Source organism: Sapajus apella, unplaced genomic scaffold, assembly GCF_009761245.1.
Source record: "Sapajus apella isolate SASKATOON/1434 unplaced genomic scaffold, GSC_monkey_1.0 scaffold90, whole genome shotgun sequence".
Classification (NCBI taxonomy): Eukaryota; Metazoa; Chordata; class Mammalia; order Primates; family Cebidae; genus Sapajus; species Sapajus apella.
The window spans coordinates 5,788,703-5,814,734 of NW_022437030.1; the positions used below are offsets into that span (position 1 = coordinate 5,788,703).

The 26,032-nt window shown below is 37.7% G+C and overlaps 1 protein-coding gene across 4 annotated transcripts in view; it reads right to left on the reverse strand.

The window, feature by feature from the left end:
• Positions 1-3,635: 3,635 nt before the first annotated feature.
• Positions 3,636-26,032, reverse strand: part of TOX3 (TOX high mobility group box family member 3) — a 105,777-nt gene continuing 83,380 nt past the window's right edge. For 2 of the 4 annotated variants that reach the window (XM_032255717.1, XM_032255716.1), the window contains exons 4-8: positions 15,557-15,826; positions 11,266-11,493; positions 9,543-9,623; positions 4,873-5,595; positions 3,636-4,599 (exon numbers count right to left, since the gene is read on the reverse strand). In XM_032255717.1, the coding sequence (XP_032111608.1) occupies positions 4,546-4,599; positions 4,873-5,595; positions 9,543-9,623; positions 11,266-11,493; positions 15,557-15,826 (1,356 nt within the window). In that variant the 3' untranslated portion in view covers positions 3,636-4,545. Of the gene's footprint in view, positions 5,596-9,542; positions 9,624-11,265; positions 11,494-15,556; positions 15,827-26,032 lie in introns of all 4 variants that reach the window. The other 2 variants (XM_032255718.1, XM_032255719.1) reach the window with 1 other exon arrangement.

Consider the following 26,032-nt stretch of genomic DNA (forward strand, 5'->3'; position numbering starts at 1 on the left):
TACTCGGATGCCTTCAGTGCTTTTGCAGTTCATCATAGTTCCCTGGAAGATCTACAATTGGATCCCACACTTCCTCTCAAGTGTTATTCCTGCTCACCTCCACGGAAGCTGCATGTCCAATTTTGTTTGATTCTCTTTGCTATTTTGAGGTGCCTGTGCTTTCAACCTGAATGACTTTTCTCTGCTCTCCCCTTGGCTGGAGATGTCTTCCACTTCTACCACGATGACATCTATCTTGGCCCATTAAAATCCTACCCAACCTCCAAGGCACATCTTAAATGCCCATAATTTCATGCAGCTTTCCTTAATACTTTAACCAATGGCAATCTCCCTTTCTAAATACATTTTAATTTTCTCAGATTAAAGAACACACTTTTAAAATGGCTCTTCCGGGCACACAAATCATTGTGTCTGGTGGGTGCCTTTTCTACTCCAATAAAAAATGAAAGCTCCTGAAGTTCAGAATGGCTTTGTTATTTCACTGTTTTCTTTTTAACTTTTATTATGAAAAATTTCAAACACACACAAGATAAACAGAAGGCATTGTTTGTTTTTGCATCTCTTTGAGACCTATCACAGTGTTTTGCATGTAACAGAAATAAATTTAAGTAATTAGGGCCTTAGGCAAATGGAATCTGATGCCGTGTCTCCCGGATGTTAAGCATTTCCTCAGTGCCACACAACCCACACACCTGTAGGATCAAAATCTGTGAAGATTAAATCTGCCCACCAGCTTTAAAATTCAGGGAAAGTCTTTATTCTGAGGTCAGTTCAGACCTCAGTAAAGCTAACTATATTTGAGGGGATAGGGAGAAGACATTTATAAAGTTAAGAATATTTTCTAGGAGAATTCAAGTCTGGTTATCTGTTTGACTTTCTCAGTAAGGCACATTTTTACAAATGTGTAATACCTGAAGTATAATGTACAAATATGAGGGCTTTCTATTAATATCAGGCTTTCTTCACTTTGCATTAACATTTTTCAATGTCTTCCCTTCTCCAAATCTCAGACTCCTAAAAGTCTGCTTTAGACATTTTGTTTCAGTTGTGCCTACTTAGCCCAGTTTTTGCTACTACTGATTGTATGTGTGTGTGTCTGTGCGTGTGTGTGTGTCTGTTTGGGAGAGCAGTCAGATCCTTAAAGCGAACCAGAATTCTGGAGTGATAGATTACATGTCCATGCTGTGTCATATCCAATTATCTCAAATTGACTGTACACTGCATTATTCTGTTAGTGCATGGAAGATCAATAAATATGGGGAAAATCCACCCCAGCTCTCCACTTTCCCATCCGATTCTAGTAGGTCTGAGACGGATCATGCTACTGTGATGTGTACGCCACAGCTAAGGCAGGCAGGTGGTGCATAGACACCATTCAAACTTGGCCTATTCAATCCCAACTCCTCTAACTCTCCATTCATGCATAGCAAAACACCATCTGGTCCTATTTTGCCTCCAGCAATCACAGCTGACCAAAAACGATAATAACAGCTGTTGCAAAACAAAAGCCAAACAAAGGGGGTGGGGGGGGGAAGAAAAGGTTATATTGAAGTCCAGTGCTGAAAAATGCTCCATGAAGTGAGAAATGGAAAAGAAACCACTCAGATGTCTAAAGCTTGCTGAATGGACACAGCAGAGGACTTCTACTTAAACTTGAGATATTAATCCATCTGTCTAGAAAGCCTTCAAACCTCCGTCAGGTGGTAATATATTGCAGAAATTATGCTGCACGAAGGCATTTAAGCTTTTGTTTTTTGAGTCAAGAACAAATGACCCCGTGTCAGCTAAAAATGAAAATGCCTTATGTTCTTTCATCATACAGCAGTACAGGTTAATGCAAAAAGAGAACATGTTTAGCCAGAGTAATAAAATAATGTCTACATGGCAGTGAGAGAGACAAGGTGTGTGTGTGTGTGTGTGTGTGTGTGTGTGTGTGTGCGTGCGCGCGCGCGCGCGCGTGCGCGATGAAGGAGGGTGTGTCTGTAGACCACTTAAGAGGGAAGGCATTTGGGCCATTTAGGTTTTGTGAAGCTAATCAGATACCACATTTCTCATGTCTATTTTTCATTATCCTGATTTATTTCTGACCTGTAACAAAAAAAAAAGTGCACCAAGTACTTACTTAAGTCTCAGGAATAGAAACCAGTCACATGTATAAGCTGAACTATAAATTCGTACATAACATGCTTTGTAAATCCTGAAAATAATAATTAGGTAACAAGGTTGAGAAATTCTCTTCATGATTCAAGCCTTTTGACATTTTAAATATATAGATCTGCCTTGTGATTATTTTTGTAAACTGGTAGTCATTAAACTTTTTATTCCTCTGGAATTGACCGTCAGTGGCTTAGCAGCATTTAATCAAATGTGATAAAACCTAAGATTTATAAAATCATTTAATAGATGTTATAACACCTGCTTCTAACTGCAAACAGTTGAAAACAGACTTCACTTGCAATTAAGTCTTATCACTAGTGACATTTTTTTCCAAGCAATACTTCATGGGTTTTCAAAATGACAATTACAGAACTAATACACAATTACTGTCACATGTAGTTTAGCAATTAATTTTGAAGACATTTGTCTAAAGGTTTCACAACAGAATATAAAATGGTTATGTTATGTAATGTTAGTTTCAATTCACAGAAAATCTTTTACCATTCGAGCTGTACTTCTGATGGGTCTGATGCTAGCAGATCATTTCTTTGTGGAATACAATCACCCCCTTGTAGATGTGATTAGGCATCATTCTAAGGCTGTTTGAACACTGATACCTGTCAGCTAATACATCTTATGAAAAGCTTCAATTTAGACATAAATTTTTCTACAGCAAGAAATCCATAAATTTATAATTAGAATCTCTTGCTGTTCAATATTTGTACATAATACAGAGTAGGAGAGGATTATGAAATATTGAAAGCTGAATTCATTATTCATAACCCACAACATACAGTAAATATTCTTTGAAATACAACAACTTTGAGGGATCCATATTCCATTATTTTTGAATGTCTTACACACAGTAGCTATGGTGCGTACCACACACACGCTCATTCTTTCCAGATTAGGATTCTGGTCAGGGTTGACACTTGCTGTTTTTAATTTTCATTTTATCATAAGCAGTTTAAGACTGTTGCCAGTGGTAATTTGCAATTTTTATCAAGACCTCTTCATTATAGCTTCTGACAGGACAGATGCTGTAATTAATCATGCAAGACAACTGGGGATAGTGGTCACACTGCTCTCAAAGAGGAACTGCTACAGAGCAAGGAGAGGGGGAAAGAAATGGGCACCAAAATAATTATTTTGGCTTAAAAATTAGCATTCACCATTTTAATAGCAGTAACATCACGATCCCCAGCTAGTTACAACCACCCCTCCCCCTCAGGAAAAAAGTGATTACTATTTTCTCTATACTTACCTTGTACTTGCATCTTAAAAAAAGACAATTACACAAATATCTGCAAGGGGTTCTTTTGGTTTTTTCAAGGATCTTGATTTCAGGCTGTGCAATGCATATTCCTGGCCATAAATATCACATTTCCAGTTGAAAAATGGAAGATGATGCTTGGGCTCAAACGAAACTTGGTATGTGGCATATTTTCCCATCTTACATGTATTCAAGGAACCAAAAATGAAATCTGACATATCATTTTATTTGAAAAGTGAACAGTTTCCTTGTTGTTGCATCAAAATACAGTCCACAGTTTTTACTGAAATGTGTTTATTCTATAGCAAGATAAAAGCATTTTTGTTTTAGTTAAGCAAAATACAAACAACTTAATTGCTGCTATCATAACTCATAAAAAAGTATAAAACAGCATAAAAACACAATAAGCAACATAGCAATGAATGGTTTATGTCACCAGTGTTTACGTTAAAGCCTCATTTAGGAAAACTTTACAGCACATGATATGAAAACTTACAACTTTGAAAGAAAATATTTACATTGATTATTCAGATGTGGTATGCCTTTTAAATATTCTACTGGTATTACATCATAATAAAAACTCTTGCTTTTTCATTTTAAATCTTAACTTTTGTAATAACTGTCTTCATTTAAGTGCATTTCCCTTTTAAAAATACAGTGTTTATTTTTCGAAACTTGTCACTCAAAACACGGAATATAATATTCACATTTCTTTTCTTCTAATTAGAATGAATATAATGGGCTAACGTGGTCATAGATATTGTTACAACATATACTGTGGTTTGATTTGGAGAAGCCATGGATAAAAAGTGGAAATAAGTCAATAATTGAAGCTAATCACTTGCATTTTTTTTTCTGGAGAGATTTAGGAAAAAAAATAAGAGCTTTGGCAAAAGTCTGTGATTTACATTATTTTTTTTATGACAAAAAAATGCCATCAACTATTCACGTCATACAAATGTTTGTATGAAACTGGATCTTCATATTTCAGGTAGTTACAACTGTGCTTTTTATTTTTAGGGCTTCGGAAGTTCAGATAGCCTGGAAGTGTGGATTATTCACTTCTGGAGAAATAAGGCCATTTTCTATGACTCAGAGAGGCCAGTTTATAGTCATTAATATGTCCCAGGATTCATTAAACAGTTTGATTCACATATTGTAGGTATAGCCTGAATAAATAAAAAAGGCATCACATAAAAGAGCACAGGTTTCCTTGTTTAAAAACAACGTAATTTATAGTCAGCTAAAAGATGTTACTCAGCTACACTGTAGTTCTTATTGCCTATCTAATAGACACTTGAGAGGACCGTTTGATCTGTTACACATTTCTGCATAACCAACACCAACTTACAGGTTTCAGCCACATATGCTTTACCCTCGTATGCCACTCTCCTCGGTATACACAAATCCGTCTGCCACATGGGCCTTCAGAAAATACTGACCTGTGATAATACTTGAGTCTGTGTCTGAGACTGTATTTGCGACTGGTGCTGCTGAGAGGCTGGCTGGGGGCTCCCAATGGCAGGGATGGGGGATGTTATCTGGGAGGCGACGGGGGAGTGCTGCCGAGGAGAAGGCTGAGACTGGTGCTGCATGTGTTGCAGCTGCTGCAGCTGGAGGCGCTGCTGCAGCTGCTGCTGCAGCTGCTGTTGATTAATCTGCTGCTGGAGATGCTGCTGCTGCTGCAGGTGCTGCTGCATGTGGTGCTGGAAATGCTGCTGCTGCATTTGCTGCTGGATTTGCTGATGCATTTGGTGCTGCTGGAGTTGCTGCTGCTGCATCTGTTGCATCTGTTGTTGTTGCTGTTGCTGCTGCTGCAACTGCATCTGATGCTGCTGGGTTTGCACTGAAGGGCTCACTTGGGTGGAGGGTGCTGAGCCAACCATGGTCGTTCCCATGGAGCTTATCAGTGGAGCCCCAATGTTCGAGGGCATGTTGGCTGCAATGGTGACTGATGTGACAATCTGGTTCATGGGGAGTCTCATGGTTAAGGGTTTGGGAGCGATTGACCTAGGGAGGGATTGCTGGAGAGTCTGGGGTGATGCTGACACTGTTCCATGTTGAGACAGTGGAGTGTTGAGAAGGAGGGAGGATGTTAGATTGGTTGACGCCAGGGTCTGCTGAACAGAACGGATGGTCTGGGCTTCTGCTGACTCAGCAGCAGCCTGCATTTTGGGGGAAAAAAATTCCAGAATGTTACAATACATAAGTATTTAAAATATTTAAGCATTTTTAGGTATTATAAATTGATTTTTTTAATGACCATTATTCATGCCTTCCTGTATCTATACTCTTTGACTTGTGACTTTTTCACTCTGCCCAGAGATGGAGTCAAACCCCTACCTCCTTGAGTCTGGGCTGGTCTTGTGCCTTTGCTTTGGCTAACAGAATGTGGTAACAGTGATACTGTCCCAGTTCCAAGCTGAGGCCTCAAGCCTGCCACTGCCATGTGCCCAGACATGTGGCCCAGTTACCCCACTCAAGAGTCAGTTCACTGCCAGCCAACTGAGATCAATGTGAATGAGTCCAGCCCCCTCCAACATGCAAGCTGACCCCAGACGAAGGATCAAGAATATCTGATTCTACCAAGTCTGGTCTAGGTCTGAAGAACCAGTCAGCTAACTGGCACTCTCTCAGGATAAATGCTTATCTTTTATCACATCACTGAGCTTTGGGGATGGTTTATTACATAGCACTATTGTGGTAAAAGACAACTGATGCACATATTTAAGAGCAACAATTCTTTTGTATTTAAGTCTGTAGTAACCACCTTACCATTGAGTACCATATGTTGAAAGACAATATAGTACAGATTGCCTGAGTTCAAATCCAGCTGTCTGACCTAACAACTTTGTGACATTGGGCAAGTTAATTTACTCATCTGTTCCTGTTTTCTTATCTATAACATTGGGTTATATGGTATTTTTCTTGTGCAGAGGCTGTGAGAATTAAATGAACTCACATGTTAAGCATTTTAGGAAAGCGTCGGGTCCATAGGAAGCAATAAATATTAGCTATTTTTATTAGTTAACAATTATCATTACCAGAAAACAGCCACTAAAACACTTGAAAGCCCTGTGATGTGTGATTATTTATAACAATGTGCACTCAAATATAAGAAAACCATTATCGGTTTCCTTAGAGATACCAAATTGAAGTTTTCACAATCTTAGAAAGGTTTTAGTTCATCAACTATTTTTGAAGATTTCTAGAATTTATCAAAGGAGTCATAAATAAGTGGAAAACGTTCAACCTCATGGGACCAAATTGCCTGTTAAAAGATAAACAGCAGATCTAGGGCTCAACATACAGAGGAACTATCTATTACATTTTGTACTAAAAACACTTCACTGCCTCCACAAAAAGAAATTCTTCCACTAACATGACAGTGATTGGAATGATCCATTCCAAAGATGATTTTTTTTCCTCTTATACTTCATTCGATTAGGATATTTTGCAGGGGAGTGTTGCAGGAACACCTAGGAGACATCAAGTGGCCATCCACTATCTCTAACAATTTTGTATTTCTAAATTTTTATGACTCCTATTTATAAAATCTTCCTGTTGGAAAGAAACTGAGATGTTACCCAGTGTAGGAAAAGCCATCTCTGATGGTTTCAGTTTGAACACATGTCATCAATTCAAGGCACTCCCCTTCAGTGGACAGCTCTCCACATTACAAAACTCAGTGGGGCTGCATGTTCCTGAATGGCCATGTTCTAAGGTCTTAGGGTAAGAAGCAGCCTATAAATATTCAAAGTCATCTTTTAAAAAAAATTAAATCACCCATAAAGTAGACTACACAGTAAACATGTACATAATTCTTATACACTCTAGTAGTTAAAAATTAACAAGCTAGTCTTAAGGAAAAAAACACAAAGAAAGTCTGTATTTCAACACCTGGGCAGCTCAGTTGCACAGTTTTGCTATTAAAATGTTGCCTTAATGGTAAGTGGAGATGGGTGGATGATTGCACAGAGTTCTTCCTTGCCTGCCTTCTTGTTCCTTTATGATTTAATAGTAAGCCTCTATGAATTTATTTGGTTGTTGTAAAGATTAAAAGTGATAGCAGAGTTGCATCTTAAGGGAGGAGGTCTGAGGCTCTGCATGCAGAGGCATAAGTTAAATGTGCATATGATGCAACCCTATTGATATTTCTGATGCTGGGGCTGAACTTTTGTTTCCTGTAAGATCACCCCTTGGATGAGTTCTCCTCTCTTGGGCACAAACATCGACTTCATTTCCCTTATATAACGGTCCTTAGATTTGAGGACTAAGATCATATGCCTCCAAGTCCTTGCCTCCCTGATTCTTCCAGTTATTCTAACATGATGTGATTTTCAGTCCTCACCATTGTGGGAAGCAATGCTCTAGAGAGACTTCAACTGATTGCCATCGCTCTTTAAATTGTGGGGTCCAAAACAGAACCAATTCTTTAGAAGTAGTCTAATAATCATGGTACAATTAGATGCTGCATCCTGTGGGATCGCTATATTAGCAGCTACTTCACACTTTTGGTTCAGTTTGAAATTATTCTAAATTTATAACTAAAGACTACTTTAGTTGCCTCCCAGTACTTTGAATAGAGATTTAGGATCCTCTCAAAGTGCATTTACTGAACTAAAAAGCAAACAAAATTCCAGTATTTTAAATTTATTCCTTCTAAATTCTATCCTATTGAATTATTATTTTTTTTCTTTTTGGTGTCACTGAATTCCATCTGGAGATATTTTTCAATCCTGATTCTAGTAGGTAATGTATAAGTTTTAAGTTATCCCTTCTAAGTCAGTCATAGGCTTCACGAGCCTAATCATGGTTAATACTCCCTGAATGCCTTTTGAGATGCTGGATCTTGGTTTAAATCCATATATGGTCAATTATTCATACTCTAATGCACAAAATCACCTATACCTGCTCTGGATAAATGAATGAATAAATGATCCACTTAAGAAGTACATGCACACTATTACTCTATTCACTTCACTCCATCTAATTAACCACCAACTATATTTTAATTCTTAACATCTACAGCCCATACAGTCAGCTGTTTTCTGCCAGTGTGCAAGTCTGAGTACAACATCAGTATATCTTCCAGTATGTGTCTTCCAGCGTCTGAGAAAGAGGCTTGGCTATTGACCTGATAAATCTCTTCCATATCTAATGAAGTGGGAAGTGTCCTAAGAGCTGTCGACAAAGACAGGAGGACCTCTGTTGATCTGATTCTGAGCAGCTGCAAATGATAGATCTTCATACAAATACTTAATACAGATTATAAAGAAGAAACAACTCAGGTGAAAAGAGAAAAAAGGGAAAGAACCCTTTTAAAATGGCTTTGAGGCCCTAGGTTGTACTTGAAACAGCAACAGTGACAAGGAAATGGTATCTCTACTTGTCAGAAAAAAAGTACCTATAGCAAAAATATATTAGATCAAATTATCCTTCCCCAAACCTGTAAAAATATAGAAAGGCAAGAGACAAAACTGATTAAATGTTAATATAATGTAACAACTTATATTCCTTTGAATCAAGGTGATTACAATCTAAAGTGACATTTGCTTGGAATATTGGTGCATTCTATAACACATCAGGGTCCACTGTATACTCTATATATAATACATATAGGCTTTTTTTAGCCTTTGGAGTATAATTTTATTTTAAATGATCATGAGGTTTATTTATTTATATGATACAGAAGAGTTTGGTCAAAAATGCAACACCCTCTGTTATAGTAATGTAACCACCAGAGAATTTACAATATGATGTCCAAAAATGCCTGGCAAACATAACTCCCAGTTTAAACAGAGGACCATTAACACAGGTCCCAATCTCTGACCAAAAGCATACAACCCTACTTAAAATTTGTCTATATGGATACATACACATATATAAGATCAGGGAATCTCAGAAACAATTTAGATTCAGCTGCTTAAATTAACTTGTATTTTCAGATCATCATTTGGGTAATCTCTAAAGAAAACAAGTCAGTTTACAAGTTGTTCAAGATGCCTTTCCATCAACTCTTAGGGGAGCTACAAATTATGTTTTCAATGCTTAAGGGCTGTTTTCCATGCTGTAACTATTTTGGAGACCAGCCGCCCCTGCCCAGGTTTACCTTAGAAACGAGGCTGGCCCTGTATGCCGCCAGGGCCTTCAGGTATTCTTTTTTGGCAGCTTCTGTTTTCCTTTTATATACCTATTAAAAGACCACAATTAGCACCACCTTTAGCGTATAAGTTCTCAGCTATAAAATCACTGCTGCACAAATTAGGTCACATAAACACAACTCACATAAAATGGTTGGTCTCTTTGGCTCTGATTTTTAAATATTAGCACACACCCACACCCACCCCCCCACACACACACACACATACCCACGGACATGAAAACAAAACAAAAAACCTGCCATCCTCACTGGAGCACAATTTTTATATTTATTATTGCAAATAAGAAAAAGATTTCTGGTTGCAGTAGAGATTCCTTGAGAATCACTTTTCCTTGAGAACAGCTGAAAACCTCAAGCTAAGGCAATAAATAAGGTAGCAAGAAAAATAAGCTTTGCTGCAAATGGCTTACTTTATACAAAGTAATGAGTTTCTCCATCTATGGCTTCTTTCCCTCAGATACCCTTCTAAACTACACCAAACCAGAGGATAAAAACAACAGGTAGAATGATGAAGACAGAAGAGAAAAGAGCAAGGCATTTCAACCTTGGAGCAAAATAAAAAGTCAAAAATCATCAAAGATAGGAGATTTCCATCAGTGACACCACTGAGTTACAAAAACAAAATCCCAGCATATTAAAGATGATTTGGGCTTCTCCTTTTCTTAAGTCGTCTGATGGCTGGGTGTTAGATCCATGTGCAAACTATCTTTCTCTCCAGAATTTAAAAGTTAGGTGCAGCACTTTCCCAGTCCCACTGAATTGTATTTCTAGGACAGAAAATCAGTCTGCTGTCTGCAGTAATAAACTCAATGCAAAGGAACGAGAAATTTCTAGTGCTGCAACATCCCAACAAAATAAGAACCTAGAAATGAATTCCTGAAATAAGTTCATGATTTGTAAATAAAAATCAAGGGCTTTCCACTCTTCATTCCTTAAAACAATTATTCTATTTTATCATTCATAGGGGTTGATCTATTCTTCTGCAGATATGTGAAAGTTAACTTCTATTAATGGTAATTGGAGCTTTGTGCTGGGGGGGAGGGCAAGGGGGGACCGGGACTGACCCCCAAGGTACCCATTCTTCTCTCCATTTGTGTGGAGGAGTTGCAAAGAGAAGAAGAGGAGGCGAAGCCCCTAAGGAAGTATCTCCCACCAGCATGGCTAATTTCTGAATACCTCTCATACTGCCTTGCTTTAAAATGAACTTGGAATAAAATTTCAAATGCCCAGTGACAATAATGAGACATGCAGAGGCAGCTTCAAAGTTTGGAAACCCACCAGGACAGCACAAGGGTTCAGAAAGATGATCAATGGAAAGGCAAGCGGGATAGACCTAATCCCTTTGTAGTGCCCTTTTTGAACAAAGAGGGAAAAATTCCACATTATTTAAAATGAAAAGATGGTCATCAAAAGTTTATGCTTGCAGGATACTGCCTGGATTTCTTCCAACCTTTCTCTGAGTGAGTTCTGAACATGCACCCATGAGCTGACAGAGAAATCAATATAACTGGAGAGTTGTTTAGATTTATACGTCTGGGTTTTTTAATACCATCGCTTAGAAAAGGCTTGCAAAAGAAGCAATCATATTAAGTGAACACGTGCACTCAGAAAAGGTGTGAGGAATACTCTGGGTAACGTTTTAATACGGGGCCTTAATGGGTCTTTGTCTCACCTGCTTTTGTTCTTCTCCAAGGCTGTCCCACATAGATGCTACAATTTTTGAGACCTCTCCAAAGGTTGCATTGGGGTTTTGACCTTTAATTGCAGCCTGTGTGTCTCTGAAAAACAGGGCATATGCTGACACTGGCTTCTGTGGCTCATTGGGATCTTTCTTTTTCTTTTTCTTTGGAGTCTTGGGCTTCTTGCCAGAGTCTGGAGCAGCTCTTTTCTCTCCAATGGCCTGCAAAGCAGGAAGAAATTCACTGCCTAGAATGTACTTGCAGAGAATGCAATAAGACTTAACTCAGATCCATAACTGTTCTTTGAAGGTTTTGTTAGGCATCATCAACAGATGAATCACCACCAAAACCGGGGGAGGGGTAAACTTGCTTGGAGTTAACCAGACAGCAGAGATTAGCATTTAGAACATTGATTAATGAAACCCAGAAGTATCTTCAATACATCCACAACATATGCTCTAACTAGCAATTATGAGTAATGAAAAACAGAACACTCTATACCAGGCAATGCTGTATATATGCTATACTACATATGCATACATCAGCCAAATATTTTATATTTTCAGAGGTTTTAGAAGTAAAACCTAAATAATATTCAGGATGTTGATCATATTCAAATATTTTAAATGAGGTCCCTAGCCGTGGTCACAGGCCCGATGTGTGATCTGAATTAATTGTTGTGGTATTTTTTGTTGAGACTGATTTTTAAATTTTGCCAGAATGTTACTTTGCTAATGACTCTCCAGAAACTCAAATGGAAATTAGTTCCAATTTCTATACTTGCAACATAAGGGAAAGGTCATCTTTACTTTCTAAAATAACAATAATTTTCTAAAGATTAAGATAACAACAAATGTAAAAATGTAAAAACCACTTTAAGTGGAGATAAAAGGGAAATTGATACTCTCCGTAAAATTTAAAACCTGTAAAAAAAAAAAAAAGCAATATATGATACTTAAAAATCACTAAGACTAGAAAGAAGATGTTTGCTATCTATGGCAAGTAACTCTGCCCACAAGAACACTGCCATAGAGACTCACGCATATTCGCGACATGAACTCTAAGATATCAGAACCATAAACTGATATGGGGATAGTTTCCCACTTTAAAGACGACTAAGCTCCATATTCGCCAGCTACCATCATCTAAGTTCACTGATCATTTAGTATACTTATCAGAGAAGCAGGGTACATGATTTGTAAACCTTGTTTCATTCCCCGAGATTACAATATAACTATCAAAGATAACTTTGCAGTTAACTTCATCAAGAATCCCCCAATGCTTGACAAAATCTGTTTTCAAAGCCAGCCTTGGGCAAGGTAGATTCAAGTTACTAACAGGTTGACTTTTAATGGCTTGAATTCTAATTCAAATTTTCCTGGTGTATTATTTACTTTCTAAATGAGGGTCATTCAGAACTTTTACTGAATTTTTACCATTTACTAAAATTCTTAGGGAGAAAACTGATAAGGAACTTTTCTTAGAGAACTCTGAACCCTCAAAGTGTTAAGAAACTACTGGCCTACTTCTGGGTGAGGCTATTGTTTGCACTATTTGAGAGATAACAGCATCTACACTTTATCTGAGTAGTTTATAAGCTTCAGATGGTGTTAAGTCATATCTCACTTCTCCTCCAAAATGCCATCTTTCATAACTCACACAATTAATTCAATAATTCTCTAGAGCCCATAGTCTTTTTTCTAAATGTTCAGAATAAGTGAGACTTGTTTAATTCTACTTAATGAATGTGAATTTCCAAGAGAGTCAGATGCCTTTCAGTTAGAGCTTCACTTGGACTAAGTATTCCTTCAATGAAAAACATTACTTTAACAAGAAAAGCTATCTACAGACAGACATATTTTTCTAGTTGAATCAAACAACTATATTCTTCTCGTGGAAGAAAATCTGGCACTGTTAGTGCCACAATATCTTGACCAATGGCAAGATGAAATTAATTTCCAGAGCAGCCTTTTTCAAAATGAGAGGAGTTCAACTTCATTATCTGTAAAACAATATTCAAATATTGACCACCTTTGATGTCCTTCTTGGATAACCATTATGTGCCCCAATCATTATTACTTTTTAAGGATAAACTAGAAATGAGGAGTCTCACAATTTAAATTAAAACTCAGAATTAATTCTCCTAAGTAAATTTTTGTGTCACTGACTTTAAAGGGTTGGGACAGAAAGCTGGAAAAACAGCTTTACCCCAAGAGACATAATCAATGATAATTTTAATCTTCCTTTCTCAGCTAAGGTTCAATAACGATAAATTGGCTTCATTGTCTTTACACAAAACCTAGACCCTCGCTTAAAATGGAGCAAGCTAGGAGTCCCATAAGAGGTCCTCTTTAAGACATGACAATTTCAGCTTGGTACAGCGGCAAGTATGAAGATCAGTGGACATGTGATTGGAGGGAAAGGAATCCATTGGAACTGTAATGGCTAAGCTGTTACCTAACTCCATCCGATCATAGCCCTCAAGAGTCTTTAGCCATTTCTTCTCAATCCTCTGGACTGAAGTTCTGTGACTATGAGAAGACTGTCAGTGCATTTACCATTCATGGGCCCAGTGGGGTGCTAATGTGATGTTATAGACTAAACCCTTCATCTTGAGACCCCTTCAATTTCTGCAGCATCACTCGAACCTCCCTCCACTGTTCTTCAACACTCTTAAGTCTCTAGCTCCTCTTCTTCCTTTTGCTACTTAGAAGTAAATGATGCTCAGGGTTCTGTCCTTGACTTGCTCCTTATACTTTCTGAGAAGTCCTGATTACTTTCACTTCTTCTCATCCATGCCCTGATGGTCCCAAAATTTATAGTTCCAGCTCCCATGAACTGAATTCTAGACTCCAATGTAAGCACCTCAAACCCAACTCTAACAAGCCAAACTCATGTTCCTCATGGGGGAGGACACTCCTCTCTTTGTGGGCTGCTCCTCTCATTTACTGATCTCCATTCTGGCTCTCAAACTAAAACCCAATTTATCTCTTCTTTAAATGCTGGTGGATCACCAAATCTTTAAAATCTTTATGATTCTCACTCCTAAAATGCCTGCTAATCTGGTATCTCCTGTCCATTCCTTCCCTTGATGCAAGAAAATATAACAAAAGAGTCTTCTAATTAATTTCCCTTTCTTTGGTCCCTCCCTTTATAAGGCATTCTATATATAGCCAAAGTTATCTCTCTAAAGCATAAATTACTTATGCCACTCCTCGGTGCAAATAATTAATCTGTTCTCAGCTACCAACAGAATAAAGACCACCACATTTAAGTCATTTTGTTCTTCAAGTTCTATTTCTCTCTTCCCCCATATCAAACTTCATGTTACCCATAAATACCATGTACTTCCACTGTTCTTCACTAGTCCCCCACCAAAATGCTGGCCTCTCTATTCTGCCTCACAAACTTTTATGTATCCTCTTAGACCTAATTCAAATATCACTTTCTCAATAAACTCTTCCTCAAATCACTCTCCCAAGCAGAATCGATTAGAATCTCAGCACACCAGATACATCAATTATATCACTAATCACATCTGGAGCTAGTTTTAAACATTGCTATTCATCCCCAGTGGGGAGTCTCATGAGCAGTAATTCTCTTGTAAATCTTTGTATCTCAAGAACCAAACAAAATGTCAAGCACAGAGTAGGTATACAACGCACAGTTAATGAGTGACTAATGAGTAATTATGTACTATTACAGTATTCTTTTTCATTATTTGTTCTAAGCATTTAGAAAAGTCATACCTGGGACACAGTTTTTATTTCAAACTATGTATCATTTAAAATTATACGTATCCCAGGACAAAGGCAAAAATGTAAGATGATGAGAACGAACTCAGTGATAGACATCACTGAAGGTACAAGGCTGTCAAATGTGGCAGCAGCTTGGCCAACACACTGGATCAAGCTTGTTCACACAGACATTAACTTAGAACCAGAGCAGTTTAGAATTTCTGGAATATCTAGAATTTCTGGAAATGTGTAGCAGGGCGTCCTCCTTTTGCAGATTAGAAAACTTGGGCCTACAACAGTTAAATAACATATCCAATGCCTTACAGCTATCTATAGTAGGAGAGGCCAGATCTCTCCATTTCCAGTCCAACATGCTTCCTATAGAAAATAAATGAAAGAGTGAAGAAAAACAACAAACCATCATATATTTAAATGCTACTCCAAATCCATGAAGAAAAAACACAGTAATACTATGAATGAAATTCAAATAGTACGGGGTGATCCCATATTTTCTGGCAGTTTGTACACTAAGGCAGTTCTGACTTACTCTGCTGGCTTCATCAGCATCCTCTTCATTGATAGAGCTGGAAGGGGAGGGAGTAGCCGATTTGCTTGCTGGAGGTGAAGGAGATGTGTGAGGCATACTGGCACCTCCCAAATTCAACCCCAACTGGGCACTGAGCTGAGACTGGTTGATGGTGGTGAGCTGGGCAGGAGGCATGACCCCAGAGCGCGCAGCATCGGTCATGTGGACGATAGACCGCATGATCAAGGAGGGATCCTGCCGATATTGGGATACTTGTGTGTGGCTCTGATCCTAGAAAGGAAGCAGTGAAGGGGGAAAAGTTTTTCCAGATACCAGTGAACTTATCAGGTTAGCAGCTCATTAGATAGGTTTCAATTGTTGCAATGTTGATAGGTCTGACCTATTGCAGGATGATGGTCTCTGTTCATTTATTAAATATAAGGACACATGCCAAGAAGTTGGAAGGCGAAAAGCACAAAATCCAAATATCCAGCCCAGACTATTTTTCTTTTCTTTTGAAATAGAGTTTTGCTCTGTTGCCAGGCTGGAGTGCAGTGGAGTGATCTCGGCTCACTGCAATCTCTGCTTCCTGGGTTCAGGCAATTCCCCTGCCTCAGCCTCCCAAGTAGCCAGGACTACGGGTGCACACCAACATGCCCAGATAATTTTTTTTTTTTTTTTGTATTTTAGTAGAGATCAGGTTTCACCAGGTTGGCCAGGATGGTCTTCATCTCCTGACCTCGTGGTCCACTTTCCTCAGCCTCCTAAGTTGCTGTGATTACAGGTGTGAGACACTGTGCTGGGGACCAGCCCAGACGATTTCATTATAGAACTGTCAATGAATATGGAAGGAAGGAAGGGAGGGAGGAAGGGAGGAAGGAAGGAAGGAAGGAAGGGAGGGAGGGAGGGAGGGAGGGGGAGGGGAGGGGAGGGAAGAAGGAAGGGGGAGACAGGGAAGGAGGGAGGTGGGAGGGAGGCAGGGAGGGAATGAATTAGCAAAACGAAATATAATCTTACAGTTCTTGTTTCTTATTGAGGAAGATGTGGCAGGGAAAGGGCTGAAGCAGCGGCCCCACCCATTCAGGCTCATCCATTAGTTTACATCCTTCCCTCACACATAGCTGTTATGAGAGAAGGCAAAGTCATTCTTTATTTTATCCTCTCAGAAATGCACAGGACATGCAGAGGATGGGCCAGCAAATCACAGAGCTTTGGTTTCACAGAGCAAACATCTGTTTGCTTTAGGGCACCCTTTCTGTGAAATCCTCTGTGGTTAACCAGACGGTCATTCCAATTCTGAATTACATTGTCAGTGGCATCTGGAAGTCATTCAATGTCTTTGGATTGGATATCACTTTTTTCATTTAAACCTACTTTGTTTTCTTTTGTTCAATCCACCATGATTTAATGTACTAATGAATTTTCTTAAATACATATAAAAACATGGTAAAGAGCATCAGAAATAGCTTTTTATGAAAGTTATTGCAGTTACTTCAAATGCAGCTGTCTCTGTTCTTGGTAGTCATACAGAAAGGCCTGATAGTTGTTGCTGCTGCTTCTTTATTTTTTTAAAATTCCAAAGAATCAAAAAATGAAGACATGCTTTTCAAATGACTTACTTTAAGACATGTCATTTGGAGTGAGTCTGTGATTTTGCTGAAACCAAATTCTCTTGACTCACAGTGACCCAGAATCTAATTTTATACACAAGCCTATGAATTCTTAACTGTTCCTTTTTTGAGTCCTTCTGATAAGGCTTATTTTTGCTCTTTAAAGAAGCAGAATGAATTGTAAATAACTAAATTGGAGCATTTGGTTTCTTCATATTAAATATATAAATGCCACTCAATAAGAAGCTCTATCAAAGAAAACCAGTTGAATAAATTATGATCTATCCATACGTCAAAGTGTTATGAAGCTTTTAAAAATAATGAATTAGATTTATGTGCATTGACCTAGGGCAGAGTTTCTCAATTTCAGCTCTCTTGACATTTTGTACCAGATAACTTTTATTGTAGGGGCTTGTCCTGCATATTGAGGGGACTTGTCCTGCAGATTGTAGGTATTTAGATGCATCCCCAGTCTCTACCCACTAGATGCTAACAACCTCCCTCCCCCTGTCAATCATGACAATGAAAAATGTCTCCAGACTTTGCCCCCTGGCGGGGCCAAACCACTCCCAGTTGAGAACCACTAATCTAGAGTGATACCCAATATACAGTACATAAAAGGCAAGCTACAAAACAATTATAAAGTACAGTCTCATTTTCTTGGGAAAAAAAAGAAGTATATCCTAACGTTAATAATGGTTACATTATGAGGGGTAGAATGGGGAGGGCAAGGAGGGGAGAGTTTCAGCTTTTTCTATGTACATGTGTATGCTGTTTTGATAAGCTGTGACCACAATATGAAGCAAAAGTAAACGAAATACTTTAATCAGAAAAAAGAAGATAATTCAAGTTGTTAAAACAGTCCATCACTAAGTGTTAGAATTAAATATTAAATACATACATTTCCCATTTCTTAACAATTTCTGAATAATGACTGTGAAATCCTGGAGGAAAGCGTCACAAGTATCAGTGACGCTTCCTACAATATTACATTCTACCTGCAGGTGTCTTTCTGCAGATTGTGTGGATTTTAGGTTATCCATTCATCCTAATTATTTTTTTGATTGGCATTCTACCATATTTACTCATTTCTCCTAGAAAGTATGAGGTATCTGTTCAGTCTTCCATGTTCTCTTGAAGTTTAACCACTACTCACTGATACCACTTTCACCCTCAAACTACAGGTATTGATCGACTTACCACCTATGCAACTTACGACCATTCGACTTTACAACCACAATCGCTGGCCACGACTGCTCCGCGTCTGGCAGCGCAAACGTTGCCCAGCTGGGCATACGACAGTGCGGACCAGCTTCCGGCAGCACTACCATTTCCGCATGCACCATTTCAACTGTACATATAGCCTACTCAACTTACGACCAAATCGTGTTACGACCGGTCCGCGGTCCCGACCGTGGTAGTAAGTCGAGCACAACCTGTACTGGTAATTAAGCTATTTATGTTATTCTAAATGTTCTTCTTCATATATGTCTTTCAGAATGCTTTTTAAAAGACTTTCTATTTTATTTAAATCTAGGTGTTTTAAAGTATCTACAGGCAAATTCCAGGGCACATTTAACTGAAGTAGTTTAATTCTGACTATATAATAATAAATTAGTTAACTGGCATGGCCATGAAATGTGATAATCTGATTTATGCAGTTTTCTCATTAACAGAGAATTACTTAGCTCTCTTTACTCCAATGCCTATGAAAACGCCACACATACAGGTGCTCGATTGACTCACCCCACACCTCTAGCATTTTTCAGATGGCTCTCATGGCCAAATACAAGGCTAAGAAGGCTCGTTGGCTTCATTAACTCTTCCCGAATTCCATCTGCAATTTGTGCCTTTATTATGGACCTTGTTGCTGGGGAGCTTCTGTTGATGGACAGCCAAGGTTCATTGTACTAAAAAGGAAGTTTTGCTGTGGTTTAATACTATGTGCCAGCATTTGTGCTAAGCTTAATATGCACTTTCTAACTTAATTCCCTAAATTTCTTTCTGCATTAGATATTAGCACTATATTCATTCTTAGACAGATAAGAATGATTCCCCGGGTCCCCAGGCTAGCCAGTCAATGCTTGACAGAAAACCTGGGCCCTAGAGAGCCATGGTACCTGAGGCATGTCCTGGCCAAGAGAGATGAATGAGACTCTGTGATCTCCACTGCCATCATCCCCCTCTAACAAAATCAACTCCATTTCCATTTGTTTTATAAATTGAGGTTTCTAATAATATTTCATTACAAAAACAAAACAAAACAAAAAAAAAAAAACGACTTTTTCTGCAGTGGTGACGGTATGGAAACCATTCCTGAAGAGTACTGGTGGTGGGGCCATAGCCTTGCCAAACTTTACAGACATCTACATAGTCTTCAGATCCAAAAAAGATGCTATCTCCCACTGGACAAGATACCAAGGACCTTTACACTACTTGTAAAGTAACCTCGGACCCACATAACTGATGCATCAAAATGTGCTACCACTCACCATGGTCCACAGTTATTCAATAATAACTTCCTATGAGTGAAGATTATGGTATAAGAAGATTAGTGGCTAACGTGTCTCTTCAGAAATTCAAGCTCCTTTAGGGCCACCAATTATTAGCAACTGCCTTGCGGAACTTGAGGATCCTCTACAGCTCCAATTAGTTTCCATAAAAGTAACCTTTAAGATGTTACCCTTGATTTTAGGATTACCATTTAAAAAGAGAAAGATGTCAGCTCAGTTTAAAAGTATTTATTGAGCACCTATGATGTATCAGGCCAGAGAAGGCAATATATCAAAGCTTATATCTTTGAAAACCAGGAAATTACCATATGATTACTTTACACATTAAACAAAATCTTGAATGGACTAACAAATTTACTACAACAAAGTGTAGGCCAGGATAATTTTTATATACTCCCACCAAAATTGCTCATAATTTTTCCCAGTAGTAATGACACAATAAGGCAATGTATAACCATGAATATAGACCAGATAAGTTTAATGTGCTTTTGTTACGATTACTTCTCACTTACAAAAATTAAGTCCTAAAAGATTTATCAGTGATCATTTAAAGGCAGATAGATCATTACCAGCTATTGGGTTATAAGAGATTGCCACTATCATAACCAACAATAAGAGTTGAATGCTGGTATCTTTCTCAACTACTTTCACAATTACATTTTATATGTAATGTTCCTTTATATCATTTCCTAAATTTTTCAGTCTTTGGGAAAAACTCGTTCTCTCTTCCTTGTCTCGTTCTGCCTTCTAATTGGCAATATTAGATGAAATTTTCTCAACCTAAGCAGTACTGACATTTTGGCCTGGATGATCCTTTGTTGGGGGAGGGCCATTCTATACATTATAGAATCTTCAGCAGCGTCTCTGGCCTCTACCTACTAGATACCAGTAGCCACCCCTCCCCTACCAGGTTGTGACAACCAAAATGTCTACAGGCATTAGCAAATGTCAAAACCCCCTTTGTTTGCAAACTACTGTATTAGACAAATATCACAAAAAAACATCTTCTTGGGGGATGCGCAGGTAGTGAATGTTCAAAGCCTATGTTCTATCCCTAAAAATAGATAGGTATCCACATAAACAAGATACCAATTGTCATAAATATCAGGAAGAAAATAAATAGATTATACAAAAAAGAGTTATTGGGGAAGCATGGCTACATTTGATTAGGTCATCAGGAAAGGGCTTTCAAAGAAGATGACATTTGAGCTGATGCTGAAGGATGAGGAGAAGCCAGCCATGAAGTGAAGGGAAAAGCATGTTCCATCTAGAGGGAACAGCATGCACAAAGTCTGAAGTGGGAGAGATCTCGACAAGTTTGAGAAACGAAAGAATGGACGGGAAAGCTGAGTGCAGGGTAGGCAAGGTAAAGGATGAAATGTAATAGGCTTGGAGAGATTGGTCTGATTGCGTAAAGTGGGGAAATCATAGGATGCTTCCCTGAGGAGGTAACCTACTATGCTAAGGTATAAAGGAAGGAGAAGCTAACCAAGCCAGGGCATCCCAGGCAGAGATGAACATGTACCCAAACCTGGGGCATGGGCAAACACACCACAGATAAGGAAATGACAGTCCAGTGTGAATGGGCCAGGAAGATCACGGCTGGCTCTGAGGCTGGAATGGCAAGTCATGGCCATAAAGTGGCAAGGTTTATTGTCTGTGTTAGGAAATCTGGATTATACTTACAGTGTAGAAGGCTGCCATTGCAAGCATGGTGTCTATCTAGTGGTGCTATTTATTGCAATAAATATTAACTGACCATACCTTATGGGCAACCAACTCATCTAAATCAATTGTGGACATTTCTATTTAGTTTCAATATAAATGTATAGCCTACCGCCTCAATCTGTGTTTTGAAGAATACCCCAAGATTAATTTTTGCAGTCACAGAAGGTCACTCAGAATGGGTGGGCCATGGATCTCATAAAATGCTCTCACTAATAGGAGGGGCACTGCCTTCTATCTATTGGCCTGTAAGTAAGATTCATGCCTGTGGTGTTCAACAAAGCCTTCCGGCTTCTGTATGTGTTGGTGGGGGTAGGGGAATGCTTGGCTGAGGCTCGCTTCTCTCTCCACCTGATGAAAGAGTCTCTTTGTCTTTTTTAAACAGGAAAAATCCAATGAACGGATATTTTGGGTAGCAATCCCTCATTTTCTTAAATTGCTTGAAACCCAGTCTATTATTCAACATTAATCATTTGAGTGAACTGTTAAAATCTGAATAATGTTATATCAGTAAGGAAAGTTTAGATCACTAACATAAACAAAAAATTAAAATTACTCATGATCAATGGAATGCCAAATAAACACCAATAAAAGAAATTAATACTGTTATAGTCAGCCTGGATACTGGGGCCTGCCTAAGGCTCTGGGCCTGAGTTCTGCTTTCTTTAATTTAAGAAAGCTAAAAGAAAGGTGTGAAACACTTAATTAGCCCCAGACTGAGTCTCCTGGACTTAATCAAGACTGAAACATAATTGAAAGGTGAAAAACTTCCTTTCTGTGTAAATCACAATGCAATAATATCATGTTTGTACTTCATAGAAAGATATGTCTTAGGGTGGAAGGATATGAGAAGAGAATGGATAAAACTCATTCTAATTTCCTTATGAGAAAACTCTACATATTTAAATCTTTTTCACTCATTTTTTCAGGCCTGGAGCAGTACCGCATTTACCTTTGCGCTGCAAGCTGAGTAATACATAGTTACACATACCCTAGTCTTGCTTTGTTTTGTTTCTTTTTGAAAATGTGAGACATAAGCTTTCACATTGATATTTTATTTTAAGTGTTATACGTTGTTATTCTGTATTACCTGTTTTTACTTATTACAATGGCACTTCCACCTGGGTTGATTTCATCACTAAAATTTTTTTAATTCTAATATGTGTTTAATGTGTTTAATGCATCTTCTATCTGTACTTGCACATAAATATTCTCTATAATGATCCAATATTAGGTTTTCAAAATAGAGCATAACATCCAATTAAGAAGCAAATAACCCAAATATATTAGAGTGTGACTAAATATATTTTCACTGTGCTAGTTTTCTAATCAATATTTCTTGAGAAATGAATTAATTAAACAATTATCAGTAATAAAAATTACTTTGTATTAATAAATAACAGAGTAACTGCAAATAGGAAATGTAGGCCGATAATTTTATGTTCAATTATTTAGTTATGTCCTATAGCAATGTTAAAATTTTATTTCCCAATTAACAACAATCAAATAGCTATGCATAGTTGCTATGTTTGTAACCCCAATAGACCCTGAAACAGTTATGCCAAATGCATACCAATGATAATTACAGACCTACATACCCCCAATTTTACATTCATCAAAGTATCTCCACTGAAATAGATCATTTTTACTTAATAACTGCTCTCAGGGTTGTAATCAGACATACCTATACATGAGAGTTTTGTAAAAAACAGTGTTCTCCAAAGTTAGTTAATACTTTCTTGACAAAATAAAATTTTCAAGATTTTATTATGAACACTTAATGGTATTTCACTCATGTGTCCTGTAACTGCTTTTGTTTTACCAAAGAGACAGCTCCATGCTATGTTAGTCAGTCCTAAATTAAAATTTTAAAGAGCAATTCCACTTTTATAGCTGCTGATACTTTTAAGTCCCCTCCTCTCCATTCTAACTCAGCAGTCTAGGTATGCTCTTAATAACAAGTAAATATCCTTTCATTGTCCTTTTATTCATTCATATATTGAACAAATAAACATTTATTGAAAGCCAAGCATATTCCAGGTCCAGGGATGACAGCAACCATACCCTAGGAGCACTTGCCTTCCTAGAGCATCTATTCTGGTAGAGAGGGGACAGGTGGGAAGCAAGCTAAGGAAACCACTGCAAAGGATGACAAGGGCTGTGAATAAAAGAAATAGGGGTAATAGTATACAGAGTAATTCTCACCTCTCCAAAAAATATTTGAGCCATCATGTCAGTCTCAAGTGGGAATCTAAGCGCTATAAAGGGTGTCTCTGCTGTCTCTGAACCATTCCTAAGTACTACAATACTCAACTGTAGATGATGTATGTTAAAAAGAAAATACAGGACATAAACCACAGCCAGCCTTCTCATAATACTTGCCTTTAAATATTATAAACCAAACAAGTAATCATGTATAACACTGCACAAGGGCTAATTAGGTTTAGTAGAAGTTTGGAACATAGTCCTACTTTGACAGATGACCCTCAAGTTAATTCAGCCCTAAAGACAACATCTATCTGTTCAGAGTCAGTAGTATGCACAGGTCAAGAATAAAGGTTATTTATTTTAAGCTCAGTATGATACAAGGCTCTTTGCTCTACAAAGAAGACAGCTTGCAAAAATGTCTGCAGCCACAATTGTCAAGGTATAGTAACAGCTAAATAAAAGTTGGCTTTTGACAATAAGCTTCTTTGGAGCAGCAGTCAGACTGAATCTTTGTATCATGTTGAGGGGATGCTGGTAGAAAAAAACAAAAACAAAAACAATTTCACAAACAGTATAATCAAGGTTTAATGGTTAAAAACAGACCAGGTGCAATGACCCATGCCTCTAATCACAGCACTTTGGGAGGCTAAGACAGAACAGCTGGAAGCCAGGAGTTCAAGACAAGCCTGGGCAACAGATAGCAAGACCCTGCTGCTATAAAAAATTTAAAAACTAGCTGGATATGGTGGCACACACCTGTAGTCCCAGCTACTTGGGAAGCTGAGGATCGCTTGAACATGGCAGTTTAAGACTGCAGTGAGCTATGATCATACCACTGTATCTCAGCCTGAGTGACAGAGTGAGATCTCATCTCTAAAAAAATATGTAAAATTTGAAAAATATAACAACAAACAATATACAGCACTTAGTAGGTGCTCAGTAAATATTCATCGAAGGTTAACATACGGTTGCAGTTTTATAATTGAGACTTTGCGCAGATAGGTCTTATTCCAGTCAATGTGTATTTTTGCCCATGCAAGTTGTGACTTTTATATTGTTAATTTATACTAAAAATAGTTTTTGACCATAACGTGACCAAAGTTATTTAATTTGTATGAGAAATTTGTAAGCATTCAACTTGTATGAGAAATTGCTTGTCACCCCATGGCTAAACAGTCATCATCCTGTGGACTTCAGCTCTGCAGCCTCTATTGACAATGGCAATGAATGTGTTCATAACAATAATAAGGGCTTGTTTTAATAGAACGTTCCATGCATTAAACACATTAATGGCCCATGAAATAACTGCTTTATCTGTAACACATTAAGCAACATTGCTAAAAACAACATATTAATTGAACGTCTGCTATGTCTCTTAACGTAAGACTTTAAGTATAAAAGTCATTTTTTAGAAAACAAATATAATAATTAAACTTCAAAATTAGAGCCATGCCAAATGATGGTATAAAACTTCTAAAATAAGCCTGGTAATTTTAGATGGAATATTTTGACAAATTGTCATTTTTCTATCAAAAATGATACCTGTCTGGATTATTACTTAAGAGGCTTATGAATATTTTAAAAGGTCATAATTTTCTTCTCTGCATAAGTGTCTTCTATAGGAACTTTTCCTCTCTTTTTCTCTTCTCTTTAACAGATAAGAATACTACCATACTCAAATACTTCTCTTACTTCCATCTTTTTCAATTTTCTAATACTCCATTTGATATTGCTAGAGCATTTTCTATAAATATATGTGATCATAATTAAATTCAAGGTAATATCAAACAGAAAATGTCAGTGCTCTAAACATGGAAACACAATATATGAAGAAAAGTATGTGAATTATCAGTGTGTTTTATAAATTCCCGTTTGGGGGGGTATACAAAATATCAGAACAGAGACAATTATTTTACTGTCTGTTTCTTAGATATCAAAGAGAATTTTGAAATTCATCAAAGCTAACCTTCTGTTATGTACAACAGGCTAAGCTGAAAAGAATGTTAACAAGTTCAATTTTCATTCAATCAGCACTACTGCTCTCTGAAATGTTTCATTGCAGGAAAGAAATAAAAATAATCTATATGGTAATTATGAGGATGAATCCCCCAGTAACTTTCAGCTACATGAAAGGTCAGTTCTATTCAAGATATTTTATCAGTCCCCTGCACATACTCCTGTCCTGTCATTTTAAATCTGAACAGCATTTTATTTTCCCATTTACTGCTACCTGCAGAATTAAGTACTTAAGCCAAATAAGAAAAAAAAAAGAAATGTTGAATGCTGGCAAAGGCTATAATAGCATAGAGATAAATCGTTCATCTGCTCTCTCTCAAGCCTCTAGGGCTGCAGATTTTTCTTCTCCTGGTGCACTGTGGGTATTCAAAACTTGTTCAACATGATTTCATTTCATTTCAGGCACTGCCTGAGAAAACTAAATT